This window comes from Balaenoptera ricei, chromosome 11, assembly GCF_028023285.1.
Source record: "Balaenoptera ricei isolate mBalRic1 chromosome 11, mBalRic1.hap2, whole genome shotgun sequence".
Lineage (NCBI taxonomy): Eukaryota > Metazoa > Chordata > Mammalia > Artiodactyla > Balaenopteridae > Balaenoptera > Balaenoptera ricei.
In genome coordinates this window covers 64,954,923-64,979,790 of record NC_082649.1, presented here as the reverse complement: position 1 = coordinate 64,979,790, position 24,868 = coordinate 64,954,923, and the positions used below count along the sequence as shown (strand labels likewise).

The 24,868-nt window shown below is 37.3% G+C and overlaps 1 protein-coding gene across 2 annotated transcripts in view; it reads right to left on the bottom strand.

Moving 5' to 3' along the window:
- Nucleotides 1-24,868, bottom strand: part of SACM1L (SAC1 like phosphatidylinositide phosphatase) — a 58,422-nt gene that overhangs the window by 18,485 nt on the left and 15,069 nt on the right. The window contains exons 2-10 of one of the 2 annotated variants that reach the window (XM_059939419.1): nucleotides 21,882-21,979; nucleotides 19,122-19,196; nucleotides 17,449-17,576; nucleotides 11,180-11,329; nucleotides 8,275-8,334; nucleotides 7,381-7,414; nucleotides 3,241-3,342; nucleotides 1,066-1,151; nucleotides 202-288 (exon numbers count right to left, since the gene is read on the bottom strand). In XM_059939419.1, the coding sequence (XP_059795402.1) occupies nucleotides 202-288; nucleotides 1,066-1,151; nucleotides 3,241-3,342; nucleotides 7,381-7,414; nucleotides 8,275-8,334; nucleotides 11,180-11,329; nucleotides 17,449-17,576; nucleotides 19,122-19,196; nucleotides 21,882-21,979 (820 nt within the window). Of the gene's footprint in view, nucleotides 1-201; nucleotides 289-1,065; nucleotides 1,152-3,240; nucleotides 3,343-7,380; nucleotides 7,415-8,274; nucleotides 8,335-11,179; nucleotides 11,330-17,448; nucleotides 17,577-19,121; nucleotides 19,197-21,881; nucleotides 21,980-24,868 lie in introns of those variants that run through there. The other variant, XM_059939420.1, reaches the window with a different exon arrangement.

Here is a 24,868-nt window from a genome sequence, read left to right as displayed (position 1 = left end):
TCAGTTTGTTTTTCCACATTTCTAACATGCCATATACACAGTCCTTTGGTTTAGAAGCTCACTAAGTGCCAGAACCAAGGAGAAAGGCCTCAAAGATGTTGAAGTCTGACTTATGAGAAATAAATACACGCTCTATACACAAACTATAATGCCACTAAGCTTCTATTTATAGCCAATGAAAAAAGCATGGAAGATACACACATGATTTGCTACTTTGTTGATCAGTGGCAGTGGTTTGTACTTGAGATTTGGTCTTTGAGACCAGTACAGTGGTATTGATCCTCGAGTCTAAAAGAAAAAAAAAGATATATAAAAAGAAACATACACACAAACTTGTTTTTCTCAGCTTATTGTCAGGGGTATATACAATATCAATGACCACAAAAGAAAAAATAAAAATGTGATCTACTAACTATGAAAGAAATCCATGCATACCGGCTCCTAAAATTCATATTTTGGGGCATACATTTGGAAAGGACTTTTTCTGATTTTATACACATGCACTTGTGTAGTAGACAGTTGTGCTGTGTTTCTCCTAAATTCTAAAATAAATCAATTTTTATCTACAAGTAAAAATTACCAAGTTACGTCTGGTATATAATTTGGCATTATAATAAAACTAGAAATTGCTTTATTCATTCTCGAAAGAATATGTTTATGAACTGAAAAATATTTTTAGCGATTAATACTCTGGAGCAGTAAGTGATCCACAACTCAGATATTATGTCACAATGAATGCAAGGCAGGTAAAGTCAGGCATAAGCCAGCTGCTTGTCCTGTCATCACTGTCCTGAAGAAGTCTAAGGGGTTAAGCAGACCAATGGCTCCATTTCTGTAACCCTTGCACCTCCGACCCTACCCTCTCCTTTAGGGATTTAATTCAAGGGCAGAAAACCTCAGCAGCTGAGTGCCAGGTTAATGGAATATCCTTGTTTTGGGTGAACTTTTTCCATATTGTAGACAATGATATTACTTTAAAAAGGAGAGAAATTTCAACAATATGTCAGGAAATTACAATCCAAGTAGAAAAGACCAACTGGCTGCCTAACAGACGCGTTAACTTGCCTGTACAAATGAAGCTCTGCTCCCATCGTAGTGCACAATTTGTTCTGTTTCTACGAAGTTAGCCGCGTGGCCTTCAGAATCAATTCCTGAATTGGAAAAAAATTAACTATATTTATTACATAAGAAAAACATCAGAAACTCACTAATTCACTCTAACTTGAAGAGAATTAAGTCAGTTCAAATTAGTGGAAAAGTACTTATAAAACTAAATTTCAAACAAATGCATAGTCCACCATCAGAAAGCTAACAAAGCTCACTCATTTAAACAGGCTTAAAGGGAGTATTAACGACCTATTAACAAACAAATAATGTTGGCTGCTGTTTAATATATCAATTGTTTATATATACACAATTCCTCTAAAACAGTGTTTCTCAAATTTTGGACATATTTTAAAGAAAAAACAAGTTCTCAAAAACCTCTCACAGTATATCCAAAGATCCCAATTTTGGAGGTTAAAACCATTAAACACAATATTAAATGCAAATGTGGGCCATTAGTTAACAGTATTTTGTTATAATGATGCAAATGGTCCAGCAGATGCTTACAATTTTAATTATCAAAATGAAAGCACAAAAACTGTATATGATCCTACAATTTCTACAACTCCATGAATATACCCAAAAAAAACTAATTTGAAAAGCACTGCTCTTAAATATTTAGCCTTGACTTGGTTAGTTCTTTCAAATGTTTGAAGCATTACCTTACTATCTTGTTTACATTATCTTTACTAAGAAAAGCTTGCTAAGCAAAGGCAACTTTCAAGTGAGTCCCTGACTCAAATTATTAGGAAAGAAAGAAAAAAAAAAAACAGATTTTTAATGATCTCAAATATTTCTTAACATCCTTTCTATCTGACATACTTCTAAAACATGTAACATTTTGAGGTGTAACATATAATATCAGTGTTTCTGTTAACATATTAACAGAAGGGAAAAAAATTATGAGTCAAATCAGCAATAAAATGCCTTCTCAGTACGTTCTAAAATTACTTGTCAGAAGCATGGGCTATACTTGGTTCTGTCCAGAATTCCCATTAAGGAATAATATGTAGTTATTTTAAAAAGTGAGATTGAGAATAAGAGTGAGATTGTGTGGGTGTGTGAGAGCAAGTGAGCGTACGAGACATCTTTATGAAGGGATTTCTAATATATATTAAGTTAAAAAAACCCAAGGTGCAAGAAAATGTACACAGTATACAACCACTGTCTGCAAAAGAAGGAGAACATACTTGGAATAGCATAAAAATTATCTGAAGGATAAGTAAGAAACTAACAACAGATCAGCTGGTCGAGAGGTAAGATGCAGCAGATAAAGTCAGAAATGAGAAATATTTTTTAACTGCATATCTTTTTATACCTTTGATACCTGATCTATGTGACTGCATTACCAATTCAAAACTTTTAATTAAAAAATATGACTCCATCCAAGAAAATCCAGATACAAGGGCATTGCTAACTCTAATCCTGGTTGTGTGATCTTGGCCAGGTCACTCACCTGGCCTAAATGTCTTTCTTCCTCTGCTATATCACCTATACTAAAGGAGATTAACCAAATGACTTTTACAACTTCCTGGCCCAAAACTTCTATGATTTACCTAAGGGTCCATAGGATCTTATTCTGATATACTCTGGCTTAAAAAAAAAAAAAAAAGAGTTCAGGAAACTCATTTTCATAATGACAGTAACTTCTAATACAGATTTTAAAAGCTTGGTTTAAGCAAATTAGCGTGTTGCTAGCACAAAGCCTAAAGAATGCTCAAATGTAAATCTTCAAAGTTGAAGGCATAAGGTCAAATGTCTAGCTTTATACATGCAAAGAAACCAAGAGCAATAAAAGAAAATACTTTCTGATATGAGTTTTAGGTTATTGAAAACTATAGTGAGTTCAGCTACGCTTTCAGACATCCAGCAAATAACATGATCAATTCCTCTTAAAGCAGTAAGAAGCAGCCTACAGAGTCTCATTAACATCTGCAATGTAACTACAGTAGCTGGAGTAAAGCACAGAAGACCTACCTAATTATCATAATGAAGCAGGAGATAAATATTTAGCGAGGCTATCAAATGATGAAACAAATAAAATACAAAAGGTTACATTCATGTTACCATGAGCCAAACATTAATTAGAGATAGATATAACCCAGTACCAAATTGTGCTGACAAAATTAATCTCACCTCTTACATAATAGCGGACACCAGCTCTGAAACAACTCCTCCTCGAGATGAGAATCCAATCAAAGTATTTTCCATTAATAGAACATGAGTGCATAGTAATAACTTAACTACATTAAGAAAAATATAACATATTGCAAAATCATATGTATTATTTTCAGATGAAATTTGAATCTATCTACCCTAGTAAGAATGACTCTGCCTTTAGAAAATAAAAAGGATAGAGAATATGCAAAATTTTTGGTTCTCATGAATATTCACAAGCCTTTAGTACTGATTGTGAAGTTCTGTCAAGTCAGTAACCCTATAATGACATACAGTCAGTGTGTTTAAGTGGTTCATTACAGTGTTTCTATTTAAATAATATGATTTCCTTTCCCACATAGTCTCAACCACTTTCTGAAAGTAAAGAATTAAATATTAACCACATCACAAAAAAATCTTTGAATGAAAGACTTATACATTTAAAATAGATTAACCTTCCAGTAAGAAATGGAAAAAAGGGGGGAAAAAGACTAAGCTACTGAAGTTTATATTATATGCATAATTATAATTACAAATAACAGTTGCTAAGTATATAAAGATTTACAGATCAAACTGTAAATTAAAGATCATTCAGAAACAGAATGTATCTCTCTCCTCCTCATAGGTTTGGGTTTACCCTATGGTTATTTCCTATACAAAACATTTTGCTTAATATAATTTGATTCATCCATTATAAAGCATAAGAGCATAATAAAACAAATATCTATAAACCTACCTCCAACTTGCGAACAGTATCAATGCCCTCAATCTAATATCTGTTCCTTCTTCATCCCATCCAACTGCCTTCTTGCCCAGAAGCCCTGTGGAGACGATTCCCCTGTCTTCTTAGTTTCATTATATGCAACCATGACTTGAAAACACAAAGCTTGCTTTTGAGTTTTATAAAAATGGCACAACACTCTTAATAAACTTCAAGTCCTTGTTTATGCCCCCAGTAAGTACCTAAGAGCCATCCTTGCACTGCATGAAGCAGTAGTTCGGTCCTCTTCAGTGTTGTGTGCAATCTATAAGGACCGTATCACAACAGCCCTAATTCTTCTGCTGATGGAACTCGCGGTGCTCAGAGTTTGCTCTAACAGTGGTGCCGTGAACATTTTTGAAAAACCTCCTGGTATAAACGTATTGGGTATGCAGAGGGGAAGGCCTGGTAAATCCATAAGGAAATGCCAAATAATTTTCAAAATAGTGGTACCAAATGATACTAGCAATATGAATTTCTTATGATTCATCCCTCTCTATCACCTGGTATCATCAGACTTAATAATGAGTCATCTTGAGCTCCCAATTCACAATCCTTTAAAACCACAGTACTAGAGAAGACTCCAAAGCCGTATTTACTCATTCATTCACCCAAATTATCTATTTGGAGCAGGGCACAAAGATGAATCAGACATGGAGTCTGCCTCTGAGAGAACTGAGTATAGCATGGAATATGTCTGTTTTATGAATCATTTTCTTCTTATTACAAGATGAATATCCATCCAAAAGCATGGAAGGAACGAAAGAAAAATAAAAATCATGCAGAATCCCACCAGCATGACACAACTTTTAAAATGTCGATGTATTTACTTCTAATCTTTTATCAATTAGTGACTCAGCTAATGGCACTGCTTCCAATTTCACTGTGAAAATAAAAGCCATCCACAGGCTCCCACCACATCTATCTACCTACTAGCCTCCACGTCCACCATAGCTGCTTCCTTTCTACTATGGCAGATGAGCTGGATGGTGGACAAGCTGTCTGTGTCCGGCCTTCGACCTGTGTACTACACCCCACCCCTCACACACTCAAGGACATTGCTTGAAGGTGCTCCCACCTTCTCCAAAATCTTTCTTCCCAGCATTTGGTAACAGCCCCCATTTGGGGAGGAGTTGGGGGAACAGGAACATAACCTCCCTCTCTAATGGTCATTTTTAAACAACCAGCAGCATTATCAGCTGATGAGACCCTCTGCTTGGAAACCTTATTTTCATTTGCTTCTGGGACACTGCTCTCACTTGGCTGGTTCTTCTCTTCCTCACTTGCCTTTGCTGGTTCATTTTTCCAACTTCAAATCTTAGAGTAACTCTATATGACTCGTCCTCTCAGTTCACTTACTTTGGTTCCCCCACTTCAGAAGTCCTTTGTCCTGAGGCCTGTAGTCCATGGCTCTAGCATTTATTCACTATCTAGAACCCCCTTCAGGCTGTCTTCTTTCTCCACACCTTTTTCTTCTCTATATACATTTCTTCCTTTGATGATCTCATCCCACTTCATGGCTTTAAATGCCATCTATACCCTGAGGACTTTGAAATTTATGTCTCAAAAAAAAAAAAAAATTTATGTCTCCAACATGGACTTCTCTCCTAAACTCCAGTTCCATTAATCTATGTCTTCTTGACAATCTCTACTTGGATATTTACAGAAATCTCAAGCTTAACATGTCCAAATAGAAGTCCGGACACTCTGGCCTGCCTTCCACCTCGGCTCTTCCCCACCACAATGCATAGTTTCCTTCCACTTACTCTGGCCAAAAATCTTAAGTCATACTCAACCCTCCTTCATTCCCCATGTACAATTTGTCAGAAAATCCTTTTAGCTCCACTTTCAAAACATATCTAGAACCTGACCATTTTTCATCACCGTCAGCTACCACCCTGGTCCCAGGCAACATCACCTCCCATCCAGATTTAGTACTACAACTGCTCCTAGCTCCTCCTTGCATCCTCCCCTGCTCACCTTTGGCATATTCTCTACATCACTGTCAGAGTGATCCTGTCTTACCATGACAATCCTCTACTCAAACCCCAATAGTTTCCCTTAACAGTTAAAGTAAAAGACAAAGCCTCTAAAGCCCTGCACGATGTGGGTCCAGCAGCCTCTCTGAACACAGCTCTCACTCCCTGTCCGTTCTCTGCTCCAGTCACGCTCCTGCCTTGGGCCCTTTTTTCTTGCTGATCTCTCTCTAAATACACGAAACATCTGAGGACAGTTCTAGTCAAAAAGCTACACTAAACAAAAGCCAATGTAAAGCTTCAGATTTAAAGCTAAACAGATAAACTGTTTCTGAAATCACCTAGAAAAAGTGTTCTATAATCTCATTTGTTATCATTTGCCCATTCACAATCTCATTTTGGAATTAAAAAAACACATACACACAATTGGCCCAAACGCTTAAAGCACTACCTAAATAGTAGGCTTGTTATTATTTCATCCTTAGGAGAACTTAAGAGAGCTCCAGGGAAAAACAAAAACAAAAATCAGAATAAATAAGAGCTTTTATCCTGCCATTTTCTGATTTTTATTCCCCCACAAGTGTGGAAAATGTTTCCTGCATTACTTTTCTGTTTTTAAGTATAACAAGCATAATAAATTAAGGAAATCATACTAACATAATGAACAAATAAATCACAGACTGTTGTGTTAGTTAATAAGCTTCTTTGGGAGTATGTGATAGAAAGACCCCCCTCAGTTTCTGCAGGGCAGAGTCCTGACGATAGGCACTCATCAGCACATTGTGCTTACCCTTTAACAGCCAGCTCACTTTGCTTCCCTATTTTTATTATGATGTCTATGATAAAGATAAGCTTTAAAAATGAACTTACAATTAGATAACCATTACTCATTTTGCATTTGTACTACACCTCACCCCAAGCATCATTCTTTGTACACCATGTATTTTCATTTTTCTGTGGCTATTTCAAATGACAAACATAAGTTTTAATTGTAATTCTCCTCTCCAACTTGCTGGTTACCCTAGTTCCTGAGTCTAACTTTTTTAATTGCTAAGGAAAATTCTCAATAGGCTAAAACTATTCTTGTTTATTGATACAAAGTCTAGTAAAGCCAAAACACAGTAGACATATTTCTTCTTTTAAAACACCAGCACCAGAGAGCATTAGTCAGTCTAAAGAGTTCATTCTATTAAAAAAACAATGGTCATTTACAACCAGTATTCTAAGATTTTATGTTAATGGTTTGATATTACTATCAAAAGAGATTTCTACTAATTCTAAAATACTCTCCTCATGTAATATTTGAGACTGTCTTTAAATCTAACTTCTAATAATATTTAAATAAAGGCTGCTAGAAAACTAAAGAGTAATATGTAAGGATACAGCCATATAATACCGGAAGAGCAAACCGATGGACCTGAAATGAAGATGTATGTTACGTTTAGGAATAAATATACTTCAAAAATAATAAACAAAAAGAAGCACTATATAAAAAATATTTACAGATGGGGAGGTAATATACAAATACAACAAAGTAGTAAGCTTATGGGTAACTTTTAATTTTAAAGACATTTCTCTAATGTAACATTGTCTTTTTAATTAAAAAAATTTAAGTATGTGCTACAATCATTTGGGCTTGAACATTTGCAGATTTTGGAACACTAATAAAACTACATGAAGTTGCAGAATATTTATCTCCCTCCTTCTCAGTCTTTGCCCGCAACAAGTTCACTGCTCCAGGGAAAAGATATCCCCACACTAACGGGTTCACTGTTTAAACTACCTTTCCCGAAAAAGCAAAGCAAATGCCAAGAAATAACGCCATTAGGCAAATCTGTTTACCTAGATTCAATACATTATGCCTCCTAGGTGGCCTCCTTGTTTACATCTCATTTGTATAAACCAAGAACAGAGGAAGGTGACACCTATGCATGTCTATCCTGGGTGACTGAAGGGAGTCAGGTTCCCATAGGAGGACAAATGCAGAGCTCTCCACTGCCTGGGGAATTAGCTCTGGCCTGATTTCTAACATTATTCATCTACCAAGACCCATTCTCTCTCTCTCACTTATAGAAAGCAATGTATTTTTACTGAGGTATTTTCTTCAACCTACAATGATGTGGGAGGGCAGATTGGATCAAAGGCCATAAGTTATAAACAGAGTTAAATTAGAATTCTTTACCAAAATCCTTGGCAATTAGGTAGCCATTTTATAACATGTATTCAATTAAAACTTGAACTGTAACAAATAAGCTGGTTTTATTTAGTGTACATTACCTCTGGCTGAGCAGAAAGTTCTCTTAGAAGATGACCATTCCATACAAACCGCTGGTCTGCCTAAGAGAGAAGTTTTAAAATTAATATTCAGTATCTCCTGCCAATTTGAGTTTCTATAGAAAGAAAAGTATAACAGTCAATGTCTCCACCTGGTGGCTAGGAGCAGGTCTCTTTGACATGCTGCAAAAAGAACTCCACTTCCCCGCCAACTTGCCCCTCCTCCGGGTATCCCTGTCTCGTTGCCTCAAGGCAGTGCTGCTGGCCCATACAGAAACCTGGCAGTCCTTGCAGGCTCCTTCTCTTGTATTTAATCAATCATCGAGTCCTAAATCCCCTTCCAGATCCATTTCCTCTTCTACATATCTATTCTCACCACCCCTGGCTAACACCTGACTGCAGCCCAACTACTAAAACAGACTCCCTGGCCTCACTCAAGCCTTAGCCTGGCCCTTCACACCCTTCCTCCACATGCTGCCAGCAGCTGTTGTCTAACGTGACACATCTCTTGTCTGCTGGAAATTCTTCACTGGCTCACTGTCATCTAAAGAACCAAATCTTCACATGGCCTAACCAGTCCTGGAATCTGGCAACCCCTACTTAACTCTCTGCTCTCATCTCTGGCCACTCTGACGTTCAAACTATACAGAAGGAACTCCCTCAACAACTCAGCAGACTAACCAATTCTCTTCATTCTCTTTATAAAACACAGCAACGGACACTCCCCTGTCCCCTGTCACCAGCAGAAAGTCACGAGGAGTGGCTCTTGCACTCAGGCATACCAGTTGAATGGTACGCTTCCTGAGATTCAGACTGTGTGTTCCCAATCAGTTTGTGCCAGTTTTTTTTATTATTCATAACATAATTTAACTATTTTATAAATCAATGAAATATGACTTAAAAATAAACTGCTCTTTCTATAAAGTTGAATGATTTAGAACAGAACTTGATAAAAGGCAAGCTGCTAAAAACAAAACTTCTGTTGGATTAGGAGGAAAAATGGCAACTATAAAAGATTGGAGAAACATAGTAAAAATATATAGTATTCTGCAAACAGACTGCTCTGTGTCAAAATCTTTAAAGAGACTCAAACTGGAAAGCAATATGGATATAATTTATACAGGAAAGACAATTAGGAATCAAGGAACCAAAAACAAAGAAAAGCTTACGATCCTACATCAAAAAATTGACCAATGTAAAATTGTATGTTTTAAGTTGAGATAAAATGTTTATTGTATATATGATATGGTTCACTTATCACTTTTGTGATTCCCAAAGTTATGGTAACTTTGACTCTTCTGATTAGCTGACAAAAAATTCCCTCCCATCCCAACAGATGAGATGGCTTCTTCTTCAGTTTAGCCTAATATTGCCACTGCCTCTGACTGGAAACCTCCTTCTCCCACGGCCGCCTGATCAATAAAGCCTATTCATCATTAAGTCTCGGCTCAAAAATCACCTTCCTCTGTACAGTCGTGCCTGACTCCCCCAGACAGAGTGAGTCCCGTCTTCCTTCAGGATCCCACCACACTTGGGTACCTATCTCTGTGACAGCAATTGTCCCTTGTTCTGTGATTGCCTGGACTTCCACTTCCCCAGCAGACTGCAGGCTCCCGCAAGGCAGGGGCATGTCTTTTCATCCTGTGTGGCTGGTGGCTAGTACAGTGCCTGGTACATAGCAGGCATTTGAGAGACATTTCATAGCAAATGGAGACTGCAGCAAAAAAGCAAGAGTCTCTTTGCAGTTAAACGCCAAATTTCTTCATTGCTTAGCTTACATCTAAACTTACATTGAAGCCTACATATAATCTTACAAAATTAGACTATAAAGTCTTTAAAAAGCCAACTAAAATATTGATTTAGGACTTCCCTGGTGGCGCAGTGGTTAAGAATCCACCTGCCCATGCAGGGGACACGGGTTTGATCCCTGGCCTGGGAAGACCCCACATGCCGCGGAGCAACTAAGCCCATGCTCCACGACTACTGAGCCTGTGCTCTAGACCCCGCGAACCACAACTACTGAAGCCAGCGCGCCTATAGCCCGTGCTCCGCAACAAGAGACGCCACCGCAATGAGACGCCTGTGCACTGCAACGAAGAGTAGTCCCTGCTCGCCGCAACTAGAGAAAGCCCGCGCGCAGCAACAAAGACCCAATGCAGCCAAAAAAAAAAAAAAAAACGATTTAGGTTGAGCTATATAAAATGATCATTTTTATTGGTCAAATATGGTCAATTAGTGGCAATTTCATATGGTCCAACCTAACAGATATCTGACAACTTTTTTTTTTTAACAGCAACCTTTTAAATGCTGTCTGCCCCCTAAACACATCTACTTTTGCTAACAAAAAATCAAGGCAGCAATTATCTAGGTTCCTGAACAGCAGAAATTTTATGTTGAGATCATCTGAGGTCCAGTTTTAAAGATACACTTAAGTCAATAAAATAACCAAAACCCCCACCCTAAACAAAAGCATATTTTTCAAGTTCTTAACAAGTTGTTACTTTTCTACTTGTAAAAACTATAAATAACACCACTGCAGAAAGAACATCATCCATTAGAACATTAATTTTACAAGTACAATTGTGTTGCTAATGCTAATAATTGTTATAACACAGAACACTGAGAGCTAGGAAATTACCAACATTCATCCATAAAATACATAAGCTAGATTTCTGAAAATGGACCCCTGTGGTTCTCAATCCTGTCTGTGTAACATACACAGATTCTGGGGTCCTGAATTTGGAAATGAGATGTCTATTTGAAACATGGTATACTTTCAAAGCCCCATACATGATCCTGATATAGCCAGGACTGAGAAAAATCAATATGTATTTTATGGATGAAATAGAGACAAGCTCCTTAAAATTAAAAAAAAAAAAAAGTAATAATAATTGAAGATTAAGCTTACCCTTTCCAAGAGACTCATTTCCTGGAATTCTGGACTAGTGTTAGACAGCCGCTGCAAAGTATGGGTCAAATCATATGTCGTTGAAAAGTAAAACCCATCCACACTCAAGACATGGTTTATCATTGCTAGGAAAGTTTTGTTATCTTGTAACTGTAAACAAAGGAGAGCAAATAATCAGTCTATCTTGTACTTGAAAAGGAATCTATCAACATGACAAAAGAGTGAAAATAAAAACCTGTAAGTTCAGCCCTGTTAAATGCCACTGGCACAAAGACTGGGCGAGGAGATGCTCACCATTTCCCCAGGACCTGGGACAGTTCCTGATACATGGACAATGCTCAACACCATAGGGTATTATATTAACTGATTAGGTAGACCTCCTTTCCCATTGGTATCCTTCACAATTTTTACTTTAAAGGGCAGAAGAGTTACTTTAACAAAACATCACCACTTTAGGTTATGACCTACTGTGTCCCAGACACTTTACAGAGATTCTCCTTCATCTTCACAGCAACCCCTTGCTAGTTTAGCATTAATTATCCTCATCTGACAGAAGAAAAACATAAATTCATGAGGGGCCCAGTAACAGAGAGTCAATAACGAGAGAACAATACCATCCTCATTCCTAAGAAACTTTACTGGTTTGAGCTAGTTGGGAAGTTAAATGGAATTCTTTACCCAAAAAAAAAAAAAAAAAAAAAAAAGCAAAGACTGAAAAGTCCAGGAGAGAGAGAAGTGGCCAAGATGGTAGCGTAGGAAGATCCTGAGCTCACCTCCTCCCACAGGCGCACCAAAACTACAACTATTCACAGAACAACTATCTATGAGAGAACTGAAGACTAGTAGAACAGATTTTTCACAGCTAAAGATATAAAGAAGAAACCATGATATGGGTAGGAGGGGTGGAGACCTGGTATAGTCAAGACCCACACTCTCAGGTAGGTGACCCAGAAATGGGGAGAATAATCACAATTGCTGAGGTTCTCCCCAGTGAGCAAGGGGTCTGAGCCCCACGTCAGCTACTGAGGCCAACGATCTTGCACCAGGAAGACAAGCCCCCAGAATGTCTGGCTTTGAAGGCCAGAAGGCCAGCAGGGTTTGTGTGCAGGAGAGCCGGACAACTGTAGGAAACAGAGACTCCACTCTTAAAGAGCCCATACAAAATCTCACATGCTCCAAGTCCTAGCGTGTAGGCATTTGAAGGGAGCCTAAGTCAGACCCACTTAGTGATCTTTGCGAGCCTCCTGGAGAGGCAGGAGGCAACTGGGACTGCTACTGGGGGTGCAGATGTTGGCAGCAGCTGTCTTAGGGAGTTTGTTCTACCACGAGGACACTCGTGCTAGCAAGTGCCATTTTGGAGTCCTCCTTCTGGCCTATTAGTGCAGGGGCTTAACCTGCCCACCAGCAGGCAGGCACCAGTGCCGGGACACCCCAGGGCAAACAACAGAAAAGAACAATGAAACTAAGACCTGTTTTTCTGATAAGATAAATAGAAATTGATAAACCTTCAGCCAGACTCATCAAGAAAAAAGGAGGTAGGGCCTAACTAAAATGAGAAATGAAAGAGGACAAATTACAACCAACACCACAAAAATACAAAGGATCATAAGAGATTATTACAAATAATTATGCACCAATAAAATGGACAACCGAGAAGAAATGGATTCGAGAAGAAACGTACGATCTCCCAAGACTGAATCAGGGAGAAACAGAAAATATGAACAGATTTATTACCAGTAACGAAATTGAATCAGTAATCAAAAAACTACCAACAAAGTCCAGGATCAGATGGCTTCTCAGGTGAATCTACCAAACATTTACAGAAGAGTTAACGCCTATCCTTCTCAACTATTCCAAATAACTGAGGAGGAAGGAATGCTTCCACACTCATTCCATGAGGCTAGCATTACCCTGATGCCAAAACCAGATAAAGACACCGCACACACACAAAAAATTATAGGCCAACATTACTGATGAACACAAATGCAAAAATCCTCAGCAAAACATTAGCAAACCAAATTCAACAGTACATTTAAAAGATCACACGCCATGATCAAGTGGTACTGATCCCAAGAACGGAAGGACAGTTTAATATCCACCAATCAATCAATATGATACACCACATTAACAAACTGAAGAATAAAAATCATATGTTCATCTCAATAGATGCAGAAAAAGCTTTTTACAAAATCCAATATCCATTTATGATAAAACCTCTCAACAAAGTGGGTATACAAGGAACATACCTTAACATTATTAATAAAGACCAGGGAATTCCCTGGCAGTCAAGTGGTTAGGACTCCATGCTCTCCCCGCTGAGGGCCAGGTTCAATCCCTGGTCAGAGAACTAAAATCCCACAAACCACGTGACGGGGCCAAAAAAAAGACCATATATGACAAACCTACAGCCAACATCAAGCTCAACAGTGAAAAGCTGAAAGCATTTCCTCTAAGATCACGAATAAAACAAGGATGCCCATTCTCACCACTTTTACTCAACATATTATCAGATGTCCTAGCTACAGCAATTAGACAAGAAAAAGAAATCAAAGGAACCCAAATTGAAAAGAAGTAAAATTGTCACTGTTTGCAGATGACATGATACTATATTTAGAAAACCCCAAAGTAAAGATGCCACCAAAAAACTAGTAGAATAGGACTTCCCTGCTGGCGCAGTGGTTAGGAATCTGCCTGCCAATGCAGGGGACACGGGTTCAAGCCCTGGTCCAGGAAGATCCCACGTGCTGCAGAGCAACTAAGCCCACACGCCGCAACTACTGAGCCTGCACTCTAGAGCCCGTGAGCCACAACTACTGAGCCCACGTGCCACAACTACTGAAACTCGTGTGCCTGAAGCCCACGTTCCGCACAAGAGAAGCCACCGCAATGAGAAGCCTGCGCACCACAACGGAGAGTAGCCCCCACTCGCCGCAACTAGAGAAAGCCCACACGCAGCAACGAAGACCCAATGCAGCCAAAAATAAAATAAATAAATAAATTTTAAAAATAAAAATAAAATGGCAGGATATAAAATTAATATATACAGGAAGTCTGTTGCATTTCTATGCAGTAACAATGAACAGGAAGAGAAATTAAGAAGACAATCCCATTTACAACTGCATGAAAAAGAATAAATTACCTAGGAATAAATCTAACCAAGGTGGTAAAAAGACCCGTCATTAGAAAACTGTAAGACACTGACAAGAAAACCATAATTCAAAAGGATACATGCACCACAATGTTCACTGCAGCACTATTTACAATAGCCAGGACATGGAAACAACCTAAACGTCCAACGATAGATGAATGGATAAAGAAGATGTGGTACATATATACAATGGAATATTAGTCAGCCATAAAAAGGAATGAAACTGGGTCATTTGTAGAGATGTGGATGGACCTAGAGTCTGTCATACAGAGTGAAGTAAGCCATAAAGAGAAAAACAAACATCGTATATTAACACATATATGTGGAATCTAGAAAAATGGTACAGATAAACCTATTTGTAGGGCAGGATTAGAGACGTAAACATAGAGAACAGACATGTGGACACGGGCAGCAGTGGGGAGAGGAGGGTGGGACGAACTGGGAGATTAGGTTTGACATAAATACACTACCATGTGTAAAATAGATAGCTAGTGGGAACCTGCTGTATAGCACAGGGAGCTCAGCTCAGTGCTCTGTGACGACCTAGATGGGTGGGATAGGGGTGGGCGGTGGGAGTGAGGTCCAAGAGGGAGGGGATATAGGTATAGCTGACTCACTTCACTGTACAGCAGAAACTAATATAACATTGTAAAGCAATTTTACTCCAATAAAAAAAATTTAAAAAGAGTTAAAAAAATGATACAAACAGACCCATAGACAGAGAACTGGTGGTTGGCAGTGGGGAGGGAGGGGTAGGAAGGACGAGTGAAATAGGTAAGGGAGATTAAGAGATACAAACTTCCATTCATAAAATAAGTAAGTCATGGGGATATAATATATAGCATACAGAATACAGTCAATAATATTTTAGTAACTTTGTATGGTGACAGATGGTAACTAGACTTCTCATGGTGATCATTTTATAATGCGTAAAAATATTGAATTACCATGTTGTACACCTGAAACTAATATATTGTAAGTCAATTATACTTCAATAAGCAATAAAGGAAGATCAAGTAAAAGCAGTATATCTATTTATTTTCTGATAATCATTTTAGCTGGCTTTCCCGATGAATACCAAGATTGATATCTGTTTTTAACCTTGTTTTAAAAAATAATTTTTAATGTTTGTTACTGTTTAATGTTTAGCAAATGATTAACATGTTAATTCATGTTACGAATCTACGTACAAAATTTTTAAGTTGGCCTCAACATTTTTATAAAAAACAAAAGGTATAAATAAGCAAAGCATATACAGCGAGGAATGCTAAAATTAGTTACATAGCCTGAAAACAAACTATAGCAATAAAGAAGAAACTGTTCAAGTAAATATTACTAGGCTATTAAATGAAAACAACCATTTTTATTGCCTTAAATTATCGTGTCTCATAGAGAATGAACTTATTAATATATTGATATATATACAGTAAGAAAGAAATTTTAAATTTAAAGTATAAAAACTATATTCTACAGCTTTACTTAGCCAATAAGACAATAGTGCTAGGACTGATTTTTTTTAAATGTTTATCATAGGTAAGATACATATTTTAGAATAATTAACTTTCTTTTAAAAACAAACTTTTTGTAATCTTGGGAATAAAAATACAACTTAAAATTTTAAAAAAGCAAATACCGTAAATAAAGTACATTTAGAAAACAAGTACTCAATAGATGTAAATCTCTAAACATAATGTTGACTTAAAAAAAGTAATTTTCAAAAACTAGAACAGGGTTAATGCCATTCATGTAAGTTTTAAAAAATACTGCAAGCAAAAACAGATATTGTTTGAATATGAATACAGGCAGTCTTCACTTTGCACGATAGGGTGGGACTATAAAAATGATCATGTTATCTTAATCTTAATAATCTTAAACTATCTTAATAATCATAAGTAAAGTTAAGATCATTCCGTGACTTAAAATTTTTTAATCAACACATTAAAAACTCTCCTGTAAGTTATAAATGTATAGGGAAATGAAAAAATAGTAAAACATTACTTAGTATACTGTAATTTGAAACACTGATAATTAAAAATATTTTACTTCTGGTCAAAATTTATCAAGAGTAGCCTGAACAGTGCTTGCATTCTTCTCATCAAGTAACTTATGATACCATCTTTTCTATACCCTGATGAACTGTCGTACATCTAAGCCTGAACTAGCTTCTAACACTTAATCCTTCATACTATTAATATCATGAAATACTTCTGTGAGTTCCTTTAATGTGAAGTTTGTTACCGGCATCACTTGCTCTGGGACACGTTCAACCTTTTCATCACAACCACTTGACCATTAATGTCGATAACATCACCTTCACTGAGACCTCTGGCTGCGTATCCAGAGTCTCTTATTCCCACCATCAGCTATTTCTTCTATACTCTATTCATGTTCAATGTGAATTTCACTTCTATAGTCATCATTTTTTGTTTCATTGCACTTTCATCTTTGGTGAGCTAATTCTTTAGTCAATATATCATGGGAACTGAAATTTAAAGTGTGTTGTTGGGAACTGGTGTTAACTAAACTGTGGTAACTGAAATCCATGCATATAGGAACTGAGCAAAAAGAGGACTGTTTGAACATGTACACATGCACACACACTTATATTCCCATGTGGCAAAACTGAAGAAAGCTTTCTCCCTAGGGAAAGAGGGAATGAAATGGGATGAGTGAAACTTCAAAGATAATTTTTTTTTTTTTAGTAATATATAGGAGCATCCCTTTTATTTTTATTTCTTTTAACATCTTTATTGGAGTATAACTGCTTTACAGTGGTGGAAAGATATTTAATATTTTATTTCTTCACAAAAAGGATATGAAGTTAAATCTACGTGTTGACTACATGTGCATTTTCAGTCTGTCCTTTTCTCTCGTATGAAATTTCATATCTAAGAATTGAGTCAGTTAAAAAAAAACCCAAGTGCAATAAAATATATGAACAGTTTTAAAAAAAAAATACATTTTAGGGCTAGGTATGTAGAGTGACCATGCTCTATGCATTGTTTAAATAATTAGGTTTAAAAGAAATCCATCAAACATTCTTTGTGTTCCACCTCCCTTCCCCATCCACCCCATGGGACTTCTTTGGATTTTGCAATTAGTAAGTGCTTCCAGTTCTTACCTGAATATCAGTTAAGTGCAACATTGTCTTCTTATAAGAAAGGACATCAAAATCTATTGCTTTCCAGATTACATGATTGAAAAATTCACCTATTTTCTTCTTTTTGGTAATGACAATTAGATAATTACCTGCAAAAAAGCAAAGCCAAGTACACATAAATAGAAATAAGGCAACTGTAAAGCCAGAAATAGCAGTCCTTACTCTTTAAAGGCAAGAGTTGCGGGAATTCCCTGGCAGTCCAGTGGTTAGGACTCCGCGCTTTCACTGCCGAGGGTGCAAGTTTGATCTCGGGTCAGGGAACTAAAGTCCTGCAAGCCTTGAGGCGCAGCCAAAATAAATAAAAATAAATAAAGGCGAGAGCTGTGCTAAATAGATAAAGGACCCATACTTTTTGAAAAGCAATCTTATAATTTATGAATAGAAAGACCAGCATATTATTTAGACAAATTTTTATTGAAAGATCAAATTTTTTCTCAGAAAGATAAAAGTAAAAGCTTTTGGTAACCAGAGCAGTGATCCTAGCAGATGGAAAGTACAGACAGAAAACGCTTCTCTCTCACTCTCCTGTCATCCCCAAAGCATACGGGCCTCTGCTAATGCATTTCCCAACGTGCAGCTTAAAGCATCACAGGTCATAATATCTGGCCACTGCAGATATCTACACCTCCCATGTCCCTCATGTCATTCTAAATGGTAGAGAAATGTGCTGGGGCAGTATAACTAACTGGTTACTGCAACATTCCAAAGATGAGTGGTCAGGAATCAAGAAGCGATCCCAGCACCATGCATTAATACACCAACCCTGATCCTGGCCACCTCCTCCTCCCACAAATAAACCAGGGTAAGCCTTTACCACTAGATTAATTCTTCACATCTGTTCAAGGCTCTAACCACAAGTGCCCTCCCTGAAAGTTTTCCTATGTACATCTCTCTCCTAGAACTTGTCACACTGTTCTGCAGTAATTTACTATTTAACTGCCTCTCTCACTCAACTGTAAGCTACAGGACAAAAGGGACTTGCATCTTTTATAAATAACATCCAGCACAGTGCCTAATACAATAGGCACTTTTCAAAAGTTCAATGAAATAAAATTTAGATTAAAAACCATCACTTTCCTAGTAACTCAGAACCATGGAGTTGAAGGTTTAGAATACTCTGGTCCAGGACTTCCCTGGTGGCACAGTGGTGAAGAATCCGCCTTCCAATGCAGGGGACATGGGTTCGAGCCCTGGTCCAGGAAGATCCCACATGCCGCGGAGCAACTAAGCCCGTGTGCCACATCTACTGAGCCTGTACTCTGGAGCCCACTAGCCCCAACTACTGAAGCCCGTGCGCCTAGAGCCTGTGCTCTGCAACAAGAGAAGCCACCGCGATGAGAAGCCTGCGCACCACAATGAAGAGTAGCCCCCGCTCGTCACAACTAGAGAAAGCGCGCGCATAGCAACGAAGACCCAACACAGCCAAAAATAAATAAATAAATAAATTTATTTTTAAAAAAATAGAACCTCAGGCTCACAAATTTAACCACTTGCTATTTGGGGTACTTTTAGAAATTAATGACAAACACCTACAGATTTATTGCCTAAAGGGAGATATAAAGTATGCCTTCATCTTATACTCTAATAGCGTCGATTTAATTACCTTCTTGTCCATCTTAGCTCATTTTTCTTACCTGCCACCAGATGAATTGTGCCCAGTATACCAAATATTGGTCTTGTGACAGCTGAAGGAGGAATATCTTTCTTGACTTTAAAGAAGAAAGTAAAGAAAAATCACTTAGAAAAAGCTCACCAACTGAAAGAGAAATTTAGTTTCATTTCAATGGTTACTTCAATATGCACGCTTCGTTCTAAGAAAGCAATATTCCTTCATTAGTGTTAGACCTCCACTTTGGCAGAATATAAAATAAAGATGTCCATGTTACATGTAAAGGTCTCTCTGCCTGTCTAGAATATGGTGCCAAAAGTAACATGCTTCAGCAACCTCACTACGTAAATTAAAGGTTATTTCCAATGCTAATTTTCAACCAAATTTATTCAACCTCTTGTCAGAAACCAAATCTTTACCCCTTTAAGAGAATTAGAAAGTAAATGCAAGTTGAAACAAGATTTTAATCTCAACATGCAACAAATGGAATGCAAAAAAAGGACTCGCCTAATTCCCTAATAAGAATGTGAGACATGGAGGCCAAGATCCAAGAGGGGAGGAGGAAGGAAAAGCCTCCTGTTCATGTCTAAAAGAAACTGATACAGGTATCCAGGGAGGCAATATCATTAGCTGCGATTTTATCAATAATGCCGTTATTAATAAAGACTACCTTACATTACAAGGTTCATTGCACAATTGTTAAACTTTAAGCCAATGTGCTTCACAAAACATATTTTGTAGAACTCTAGTTTAGGGAATAATGCCCAAAAAGGGGGGAGGTAGGGTCTCCCAGTCAAAGAAACTTATTTTGCTACATCCATACTAACTCTACTCCTTCTCCCAGAGTCACAATGCACAGTAGGAAATTAAAGGCTCTGAGAAGGCCTACAGTAAACGAAAGCTGTTCCACTGTTTAATTCAAAGTTTTCTAAACCTATGTGGCTATAAAATTTTTCTTTCAGTCACAGTTTAATTATCAGCCTGGGACCCATTTTGAAACACTGCTGTAAACTCCAGTCCTGTTTCTTAAAGGCAGTCTTGTTTTTCTGAATAAACTTATTCTGAATAAGGTCTAAAATTCACTTGTTTCTCTCAATAATTCAATTTACTTAGCAATGCTATGCCATAATTAATTACCATGAAAAATGGAAATACCAGTTCAGTTAAAAACTCAGAGAAAATTCTGAATATATTGAGATCACTGATAGACATAAATGTACTACTGATACAGCTATAAGTTACATTAACTGGAGCGTAATAGCAATAACATTATGATAATTCCTAAGACTACGTTGGTTTTTCAGGGAAGAAAAAAAATTCCTCTTTCGGTGGCAATGGTTTGTATTTCCAATGGTAAAAGGAAACTGCCAGAGAAACTGTGATCGACAGCCCCTCATCATCACTAGCTTCAGGTCAAAGTATCTCTTCATGTGTCTACCAATGACTGTTTGGTTATCATTTTTACATCCAAACTATTCAAAACCTTTAGCTTTGTCCAAATGGGTCTGCATTCTCTACTTACAAATAAAATGTCACTGAAAGGACAAAAAATAATTGAAAATACATCCATACTAAAGCTTTTATAAGACAGTAGGTGGTAGGGAATTCTCTGGTGGTCCAGTGGTTAGGACTTTGAGCTTCCCCTGCCGGCAGCACGGGGTGGATCCCTGGTCGGGGAACTAAGATCCTCGTGGCAAGGCCCACCACCCCCAGCCTGCCCCCCACCCCAAAAATAAAAAAGACACTGGGTTGTATCAATATGTTATAAAGAAGTAGTGGGACTAAACTTCAGAAGTACACTAAGGGTGGTTAAAATCAGTCAGCTATTCTGAGAGAGCAGTCACCAAGCAACAGTCACAGGAAATGCCAAATTATCAAACTAAAACAGCTCTTACTTTATTTGGTCAAAGGAAAAGCTTACCAGAAAAAGCAGACAACCAAGGAAATGGAGATTTATAGTCCTACCTTTCTTACACTTTAGTATCTTATGCAAAATATTTTCATGTTTCACTTAATCCGTTCAAAGGATATTTGCCATTTACTGAATGCCTACTCTATGGTTACTCAAATACTGCCCTTCAAAAAAAAAATTAATACAGAACACTATCTAGAGGTAAATTTTTAAACAAATGAAATATAAAATTCTAAATGTGATATCACATGATACATTAATTCATCACCAAAATTACTTCACATTAATCTAGTCAGAAATCAGTATTCCACACAACTGAAAAACAAGTTGCTTTTCACACCCCAGAGAAGCAAAGCTAAATTATAACTGGATTGATAAGATAGATAGATAAAGCTTAGGAAAATCATTCTGCCTAAAACACAAGTGTTACCCAGTGATGTATATATTATTTTTCATTTATTAAATTATCCTCATAGTCATGAATATTTTCAAAAACAAATCAGCTGTTAACATTCCACACACTTAATGTTAAAGCAACTTTCTCACACTCAAATAATTCAAATCTTATAGCTAGAAAGGAACCTAACATATCAACAAAACCAATCCTGGTATGGTACTGATAAGGGAACAAATAAAGTTTTTAAATCCTTATGAACGGTAAAATGCTACCTAAAATTTTCAAGATCATTTTTCCTTTTCATGAAAAGGAAAAAGTATAAAATTAATGCATAAAAATCAAATGAGGTAGCAAGAATTAAAATTTTCTAAGAAGACACTCAGAGATCCACACACTCACATGGATCTCATTAATTTAACTATTGCAACTTAAGTGTAAAATCTTTCTAGACACTTCTAAATCTGGCCATGAAATACCTGAGAGCGTAACTTCTGTGGACACACGGTCGATGATAAGTACATCATCTGCTCCATCATCACAAGCTTCCACATAAAATTTTTCAGGTGTGATATGCCTAAGAAGAAATTTAAAACCATAAATAACGAAGTGAAATGAAGACTTCCAAAAAAACCTATTATAACAATTTAACAGTGTTTAAATTTGACATCATTTTCCCAGCTTCTGAATAGATAAAGCTATTATGTTGTCCTTATGTGTTCACTGCAACTCTTTTCACCTAATTTAATGCTGATAAGGTTATAATTTGCTGTAAAACTACCACTCTGACTTAACATAAGAAAATCATACGAAAATCTAATTTATACTCAACATGGTGCAGAAGGCAATGTAGCACAGTAGTCAGGAGCACAGGCTATGGAACCAGACTGACTGTGCTGTGTGAACCTGGGCACGTTACTCATCCCCTCTGTTCCTCAATTCCCTTATCCATAAAATAAGGATAATACCAGACTCATTAAATTGCATTGTTGTGAGGATAAAAATGAGATAATCTTTGATAAGCACTTAGAACACTTGACACATAGTAACCAAGATTTATGTATTACTAAAAACACTAAGAAACACATTGCCAGGAAATTGTTTAAAATAAACTACTTTAACATTCTTGTATTTTGTTGGAATGCCACTGATGTGTTCTTGAACAAAAAAAAACCTCATCCTGCAAAGTAAAAAATAAAGGGGGTAAAATTAGGGTCGGGACAGAGTACTCAGAATTTATGCAACTTTGTAACCTGAGTCCAACAAAAATTAACAGTTGGCTCCTCAGGAGGTAACATGGGTAACTCCAGGCAAGCAATTCAGCATGGCTGGGCACTGCCTCAGGAAATAACAATCAACAAAAACTAAATAAAGTGAAAATAAAGATTTTCAGGCACTGAAACAATGGAGACTGAGGCTGTTGTTAAGGTGGGCCCAGGAGTAAATACAGGTATCTGCCGGGGACTGGTTCCAGATACCAAAATCTGTGGATGCTCAAGTCCCTCGTATTAAATGGTGCCGTACAGTCAGTCCTCTGCAACCATGGATTCAACCAAGTTGGAACCTGCAGGTACGGAACCCACAGGTACGGAGGGCCTCCAGGAGCTGACCAGAGTTGGGGCGAGAACTAGCTTGTTTGTTTTTCCAGGGACTAATCTCTGCTGTTCTTAAACCACACTTGAAAGAACATCTGTCTGTGCAGCAGCCAATCTGAGGGCTTTTTCCTTTCCTTTTAAATTCTACTTCCTCTATTCTACTCCTCTTGCCAATGAAAAATCTTATAAAAACCCACACACCATCACTGACATCATTTCTTATTTACTGACCATGTATAAACTATTTGGTGTATAGAAACACGTCCTGTAGCAGAACAAACTGTACTCAGCATTTTTGACTATAAGTTTTTGAGGAATAATCAACCCTTAATTATCCAAATATAACTTACATCCTTTTATGGTTCATCCATAACTAACTTCTTAATATTTCCTCCATGGGGTGGGAGTGGGGTATGCCAAGGAAATAAAAGTCAATTTTAATACAAAATAAGAAATGCAACAAAGGAAACAAATCTGCTTCAAATATGCCAGTCCTCAATTCAAACTAAATATATGTTCCTTTTTATTCCTGAATAGTAGTCCACTGTATGGATATATCACAATTTGTTTATTCATTCACTTGCTGATGGACATTTGTGCCGTTTCCAGTTTAGGATATTATGCATAAAGCTTCTATGAACATTCTAGTACAAGTCTTAAGGCAGACATATGCATCATTTCTCTCGGATGACTACCTAGAAGTGGAATGGATGGGTCATATGGTAGTTGTATGTTTAACTTGCACAGAGAAGGGAAAACGGGAGTGATTACAGACACAAGGAAACTTTTAGGGGTAATGAATGTATTCATTTGATACTGTTGATGGTTTCACAGGTGTAAAATATATCAAAATGTATCAAAGTGCATGCTTTAAATATGTGCAGTTTATTGTATGTCAACTATGCTTCAATAAACCTATAAAAAGAAAGCAAAGTGAGAGGTCCTGAAACAAACTAAAGGAAGTATAAAAAAACTTCCAATCTAGTCATAGGATAGTTACCTCTAGTCTCGAATCATTAAAAAAAAAAAAAAATCCAACACATCAGTCCATATCTGCAGAAGATGTTTTGTGCAAGGGTAAGTTGCACTCCAGGAGTAAGTCAATAAATTTATTGAAAAGCTACCATGTGCTAAGCATTACACAAGCAGTAGGGACAAGGAGGTAGGTGATAAATAAAAAAACAAGTAACAAATAGAAACAAAAATTTTAAACAAAAAGTAGACCTGAAAAACATGACTTCTTTATAAAAGCCTTTGGAAAAAATTCTGTCTCTAAATCAGAGGGCATTTTATAAGCCTCACTCTTTAGAATCCCTCCACACCCTAACAACCCCCAATCTTCTAAATGCTGTTTAAATGCCTGTGCATCAGATGTCCCACTGCATTTCCAGGTCTTAAACAGGCTCAGGATCTGAAAGAGTCATGTGAAATGCTTTCCTACAATGGAAAATGCTTTCCTACGATGGAGATTTCAATCATGAGAAGGATGTGACAAGTTGTTGGTAGTTCCTGAGATGTTGAGGTCATGTGCAGGGACAGGAGAGTGGCCTCAGGCTGACAGCCAGCAAGAAAACAGGGACCTCAGTCCAACAACCACAAGAAAATGGATTTGGTCAACACCCTGAAAGAGCTGGATTCTTCCTCAGAGCCTCCACTATGAAACATTTGATTTTAGCCCAGTGAGACTCATATTGGACTTCTGACTGACAGTAACTAAGAGATAATACATTTGTACTGTTTAAAGTTTCTAAGCTTATGGTAATTTGGTACAGCAGCAATAGAAAACTACTACAGTGATCAAATCCCTCCTGGAATGAAATAACCTCCACATTAACCCCTGGCCAAAACACAAAAACACTTTATCTTCCTGG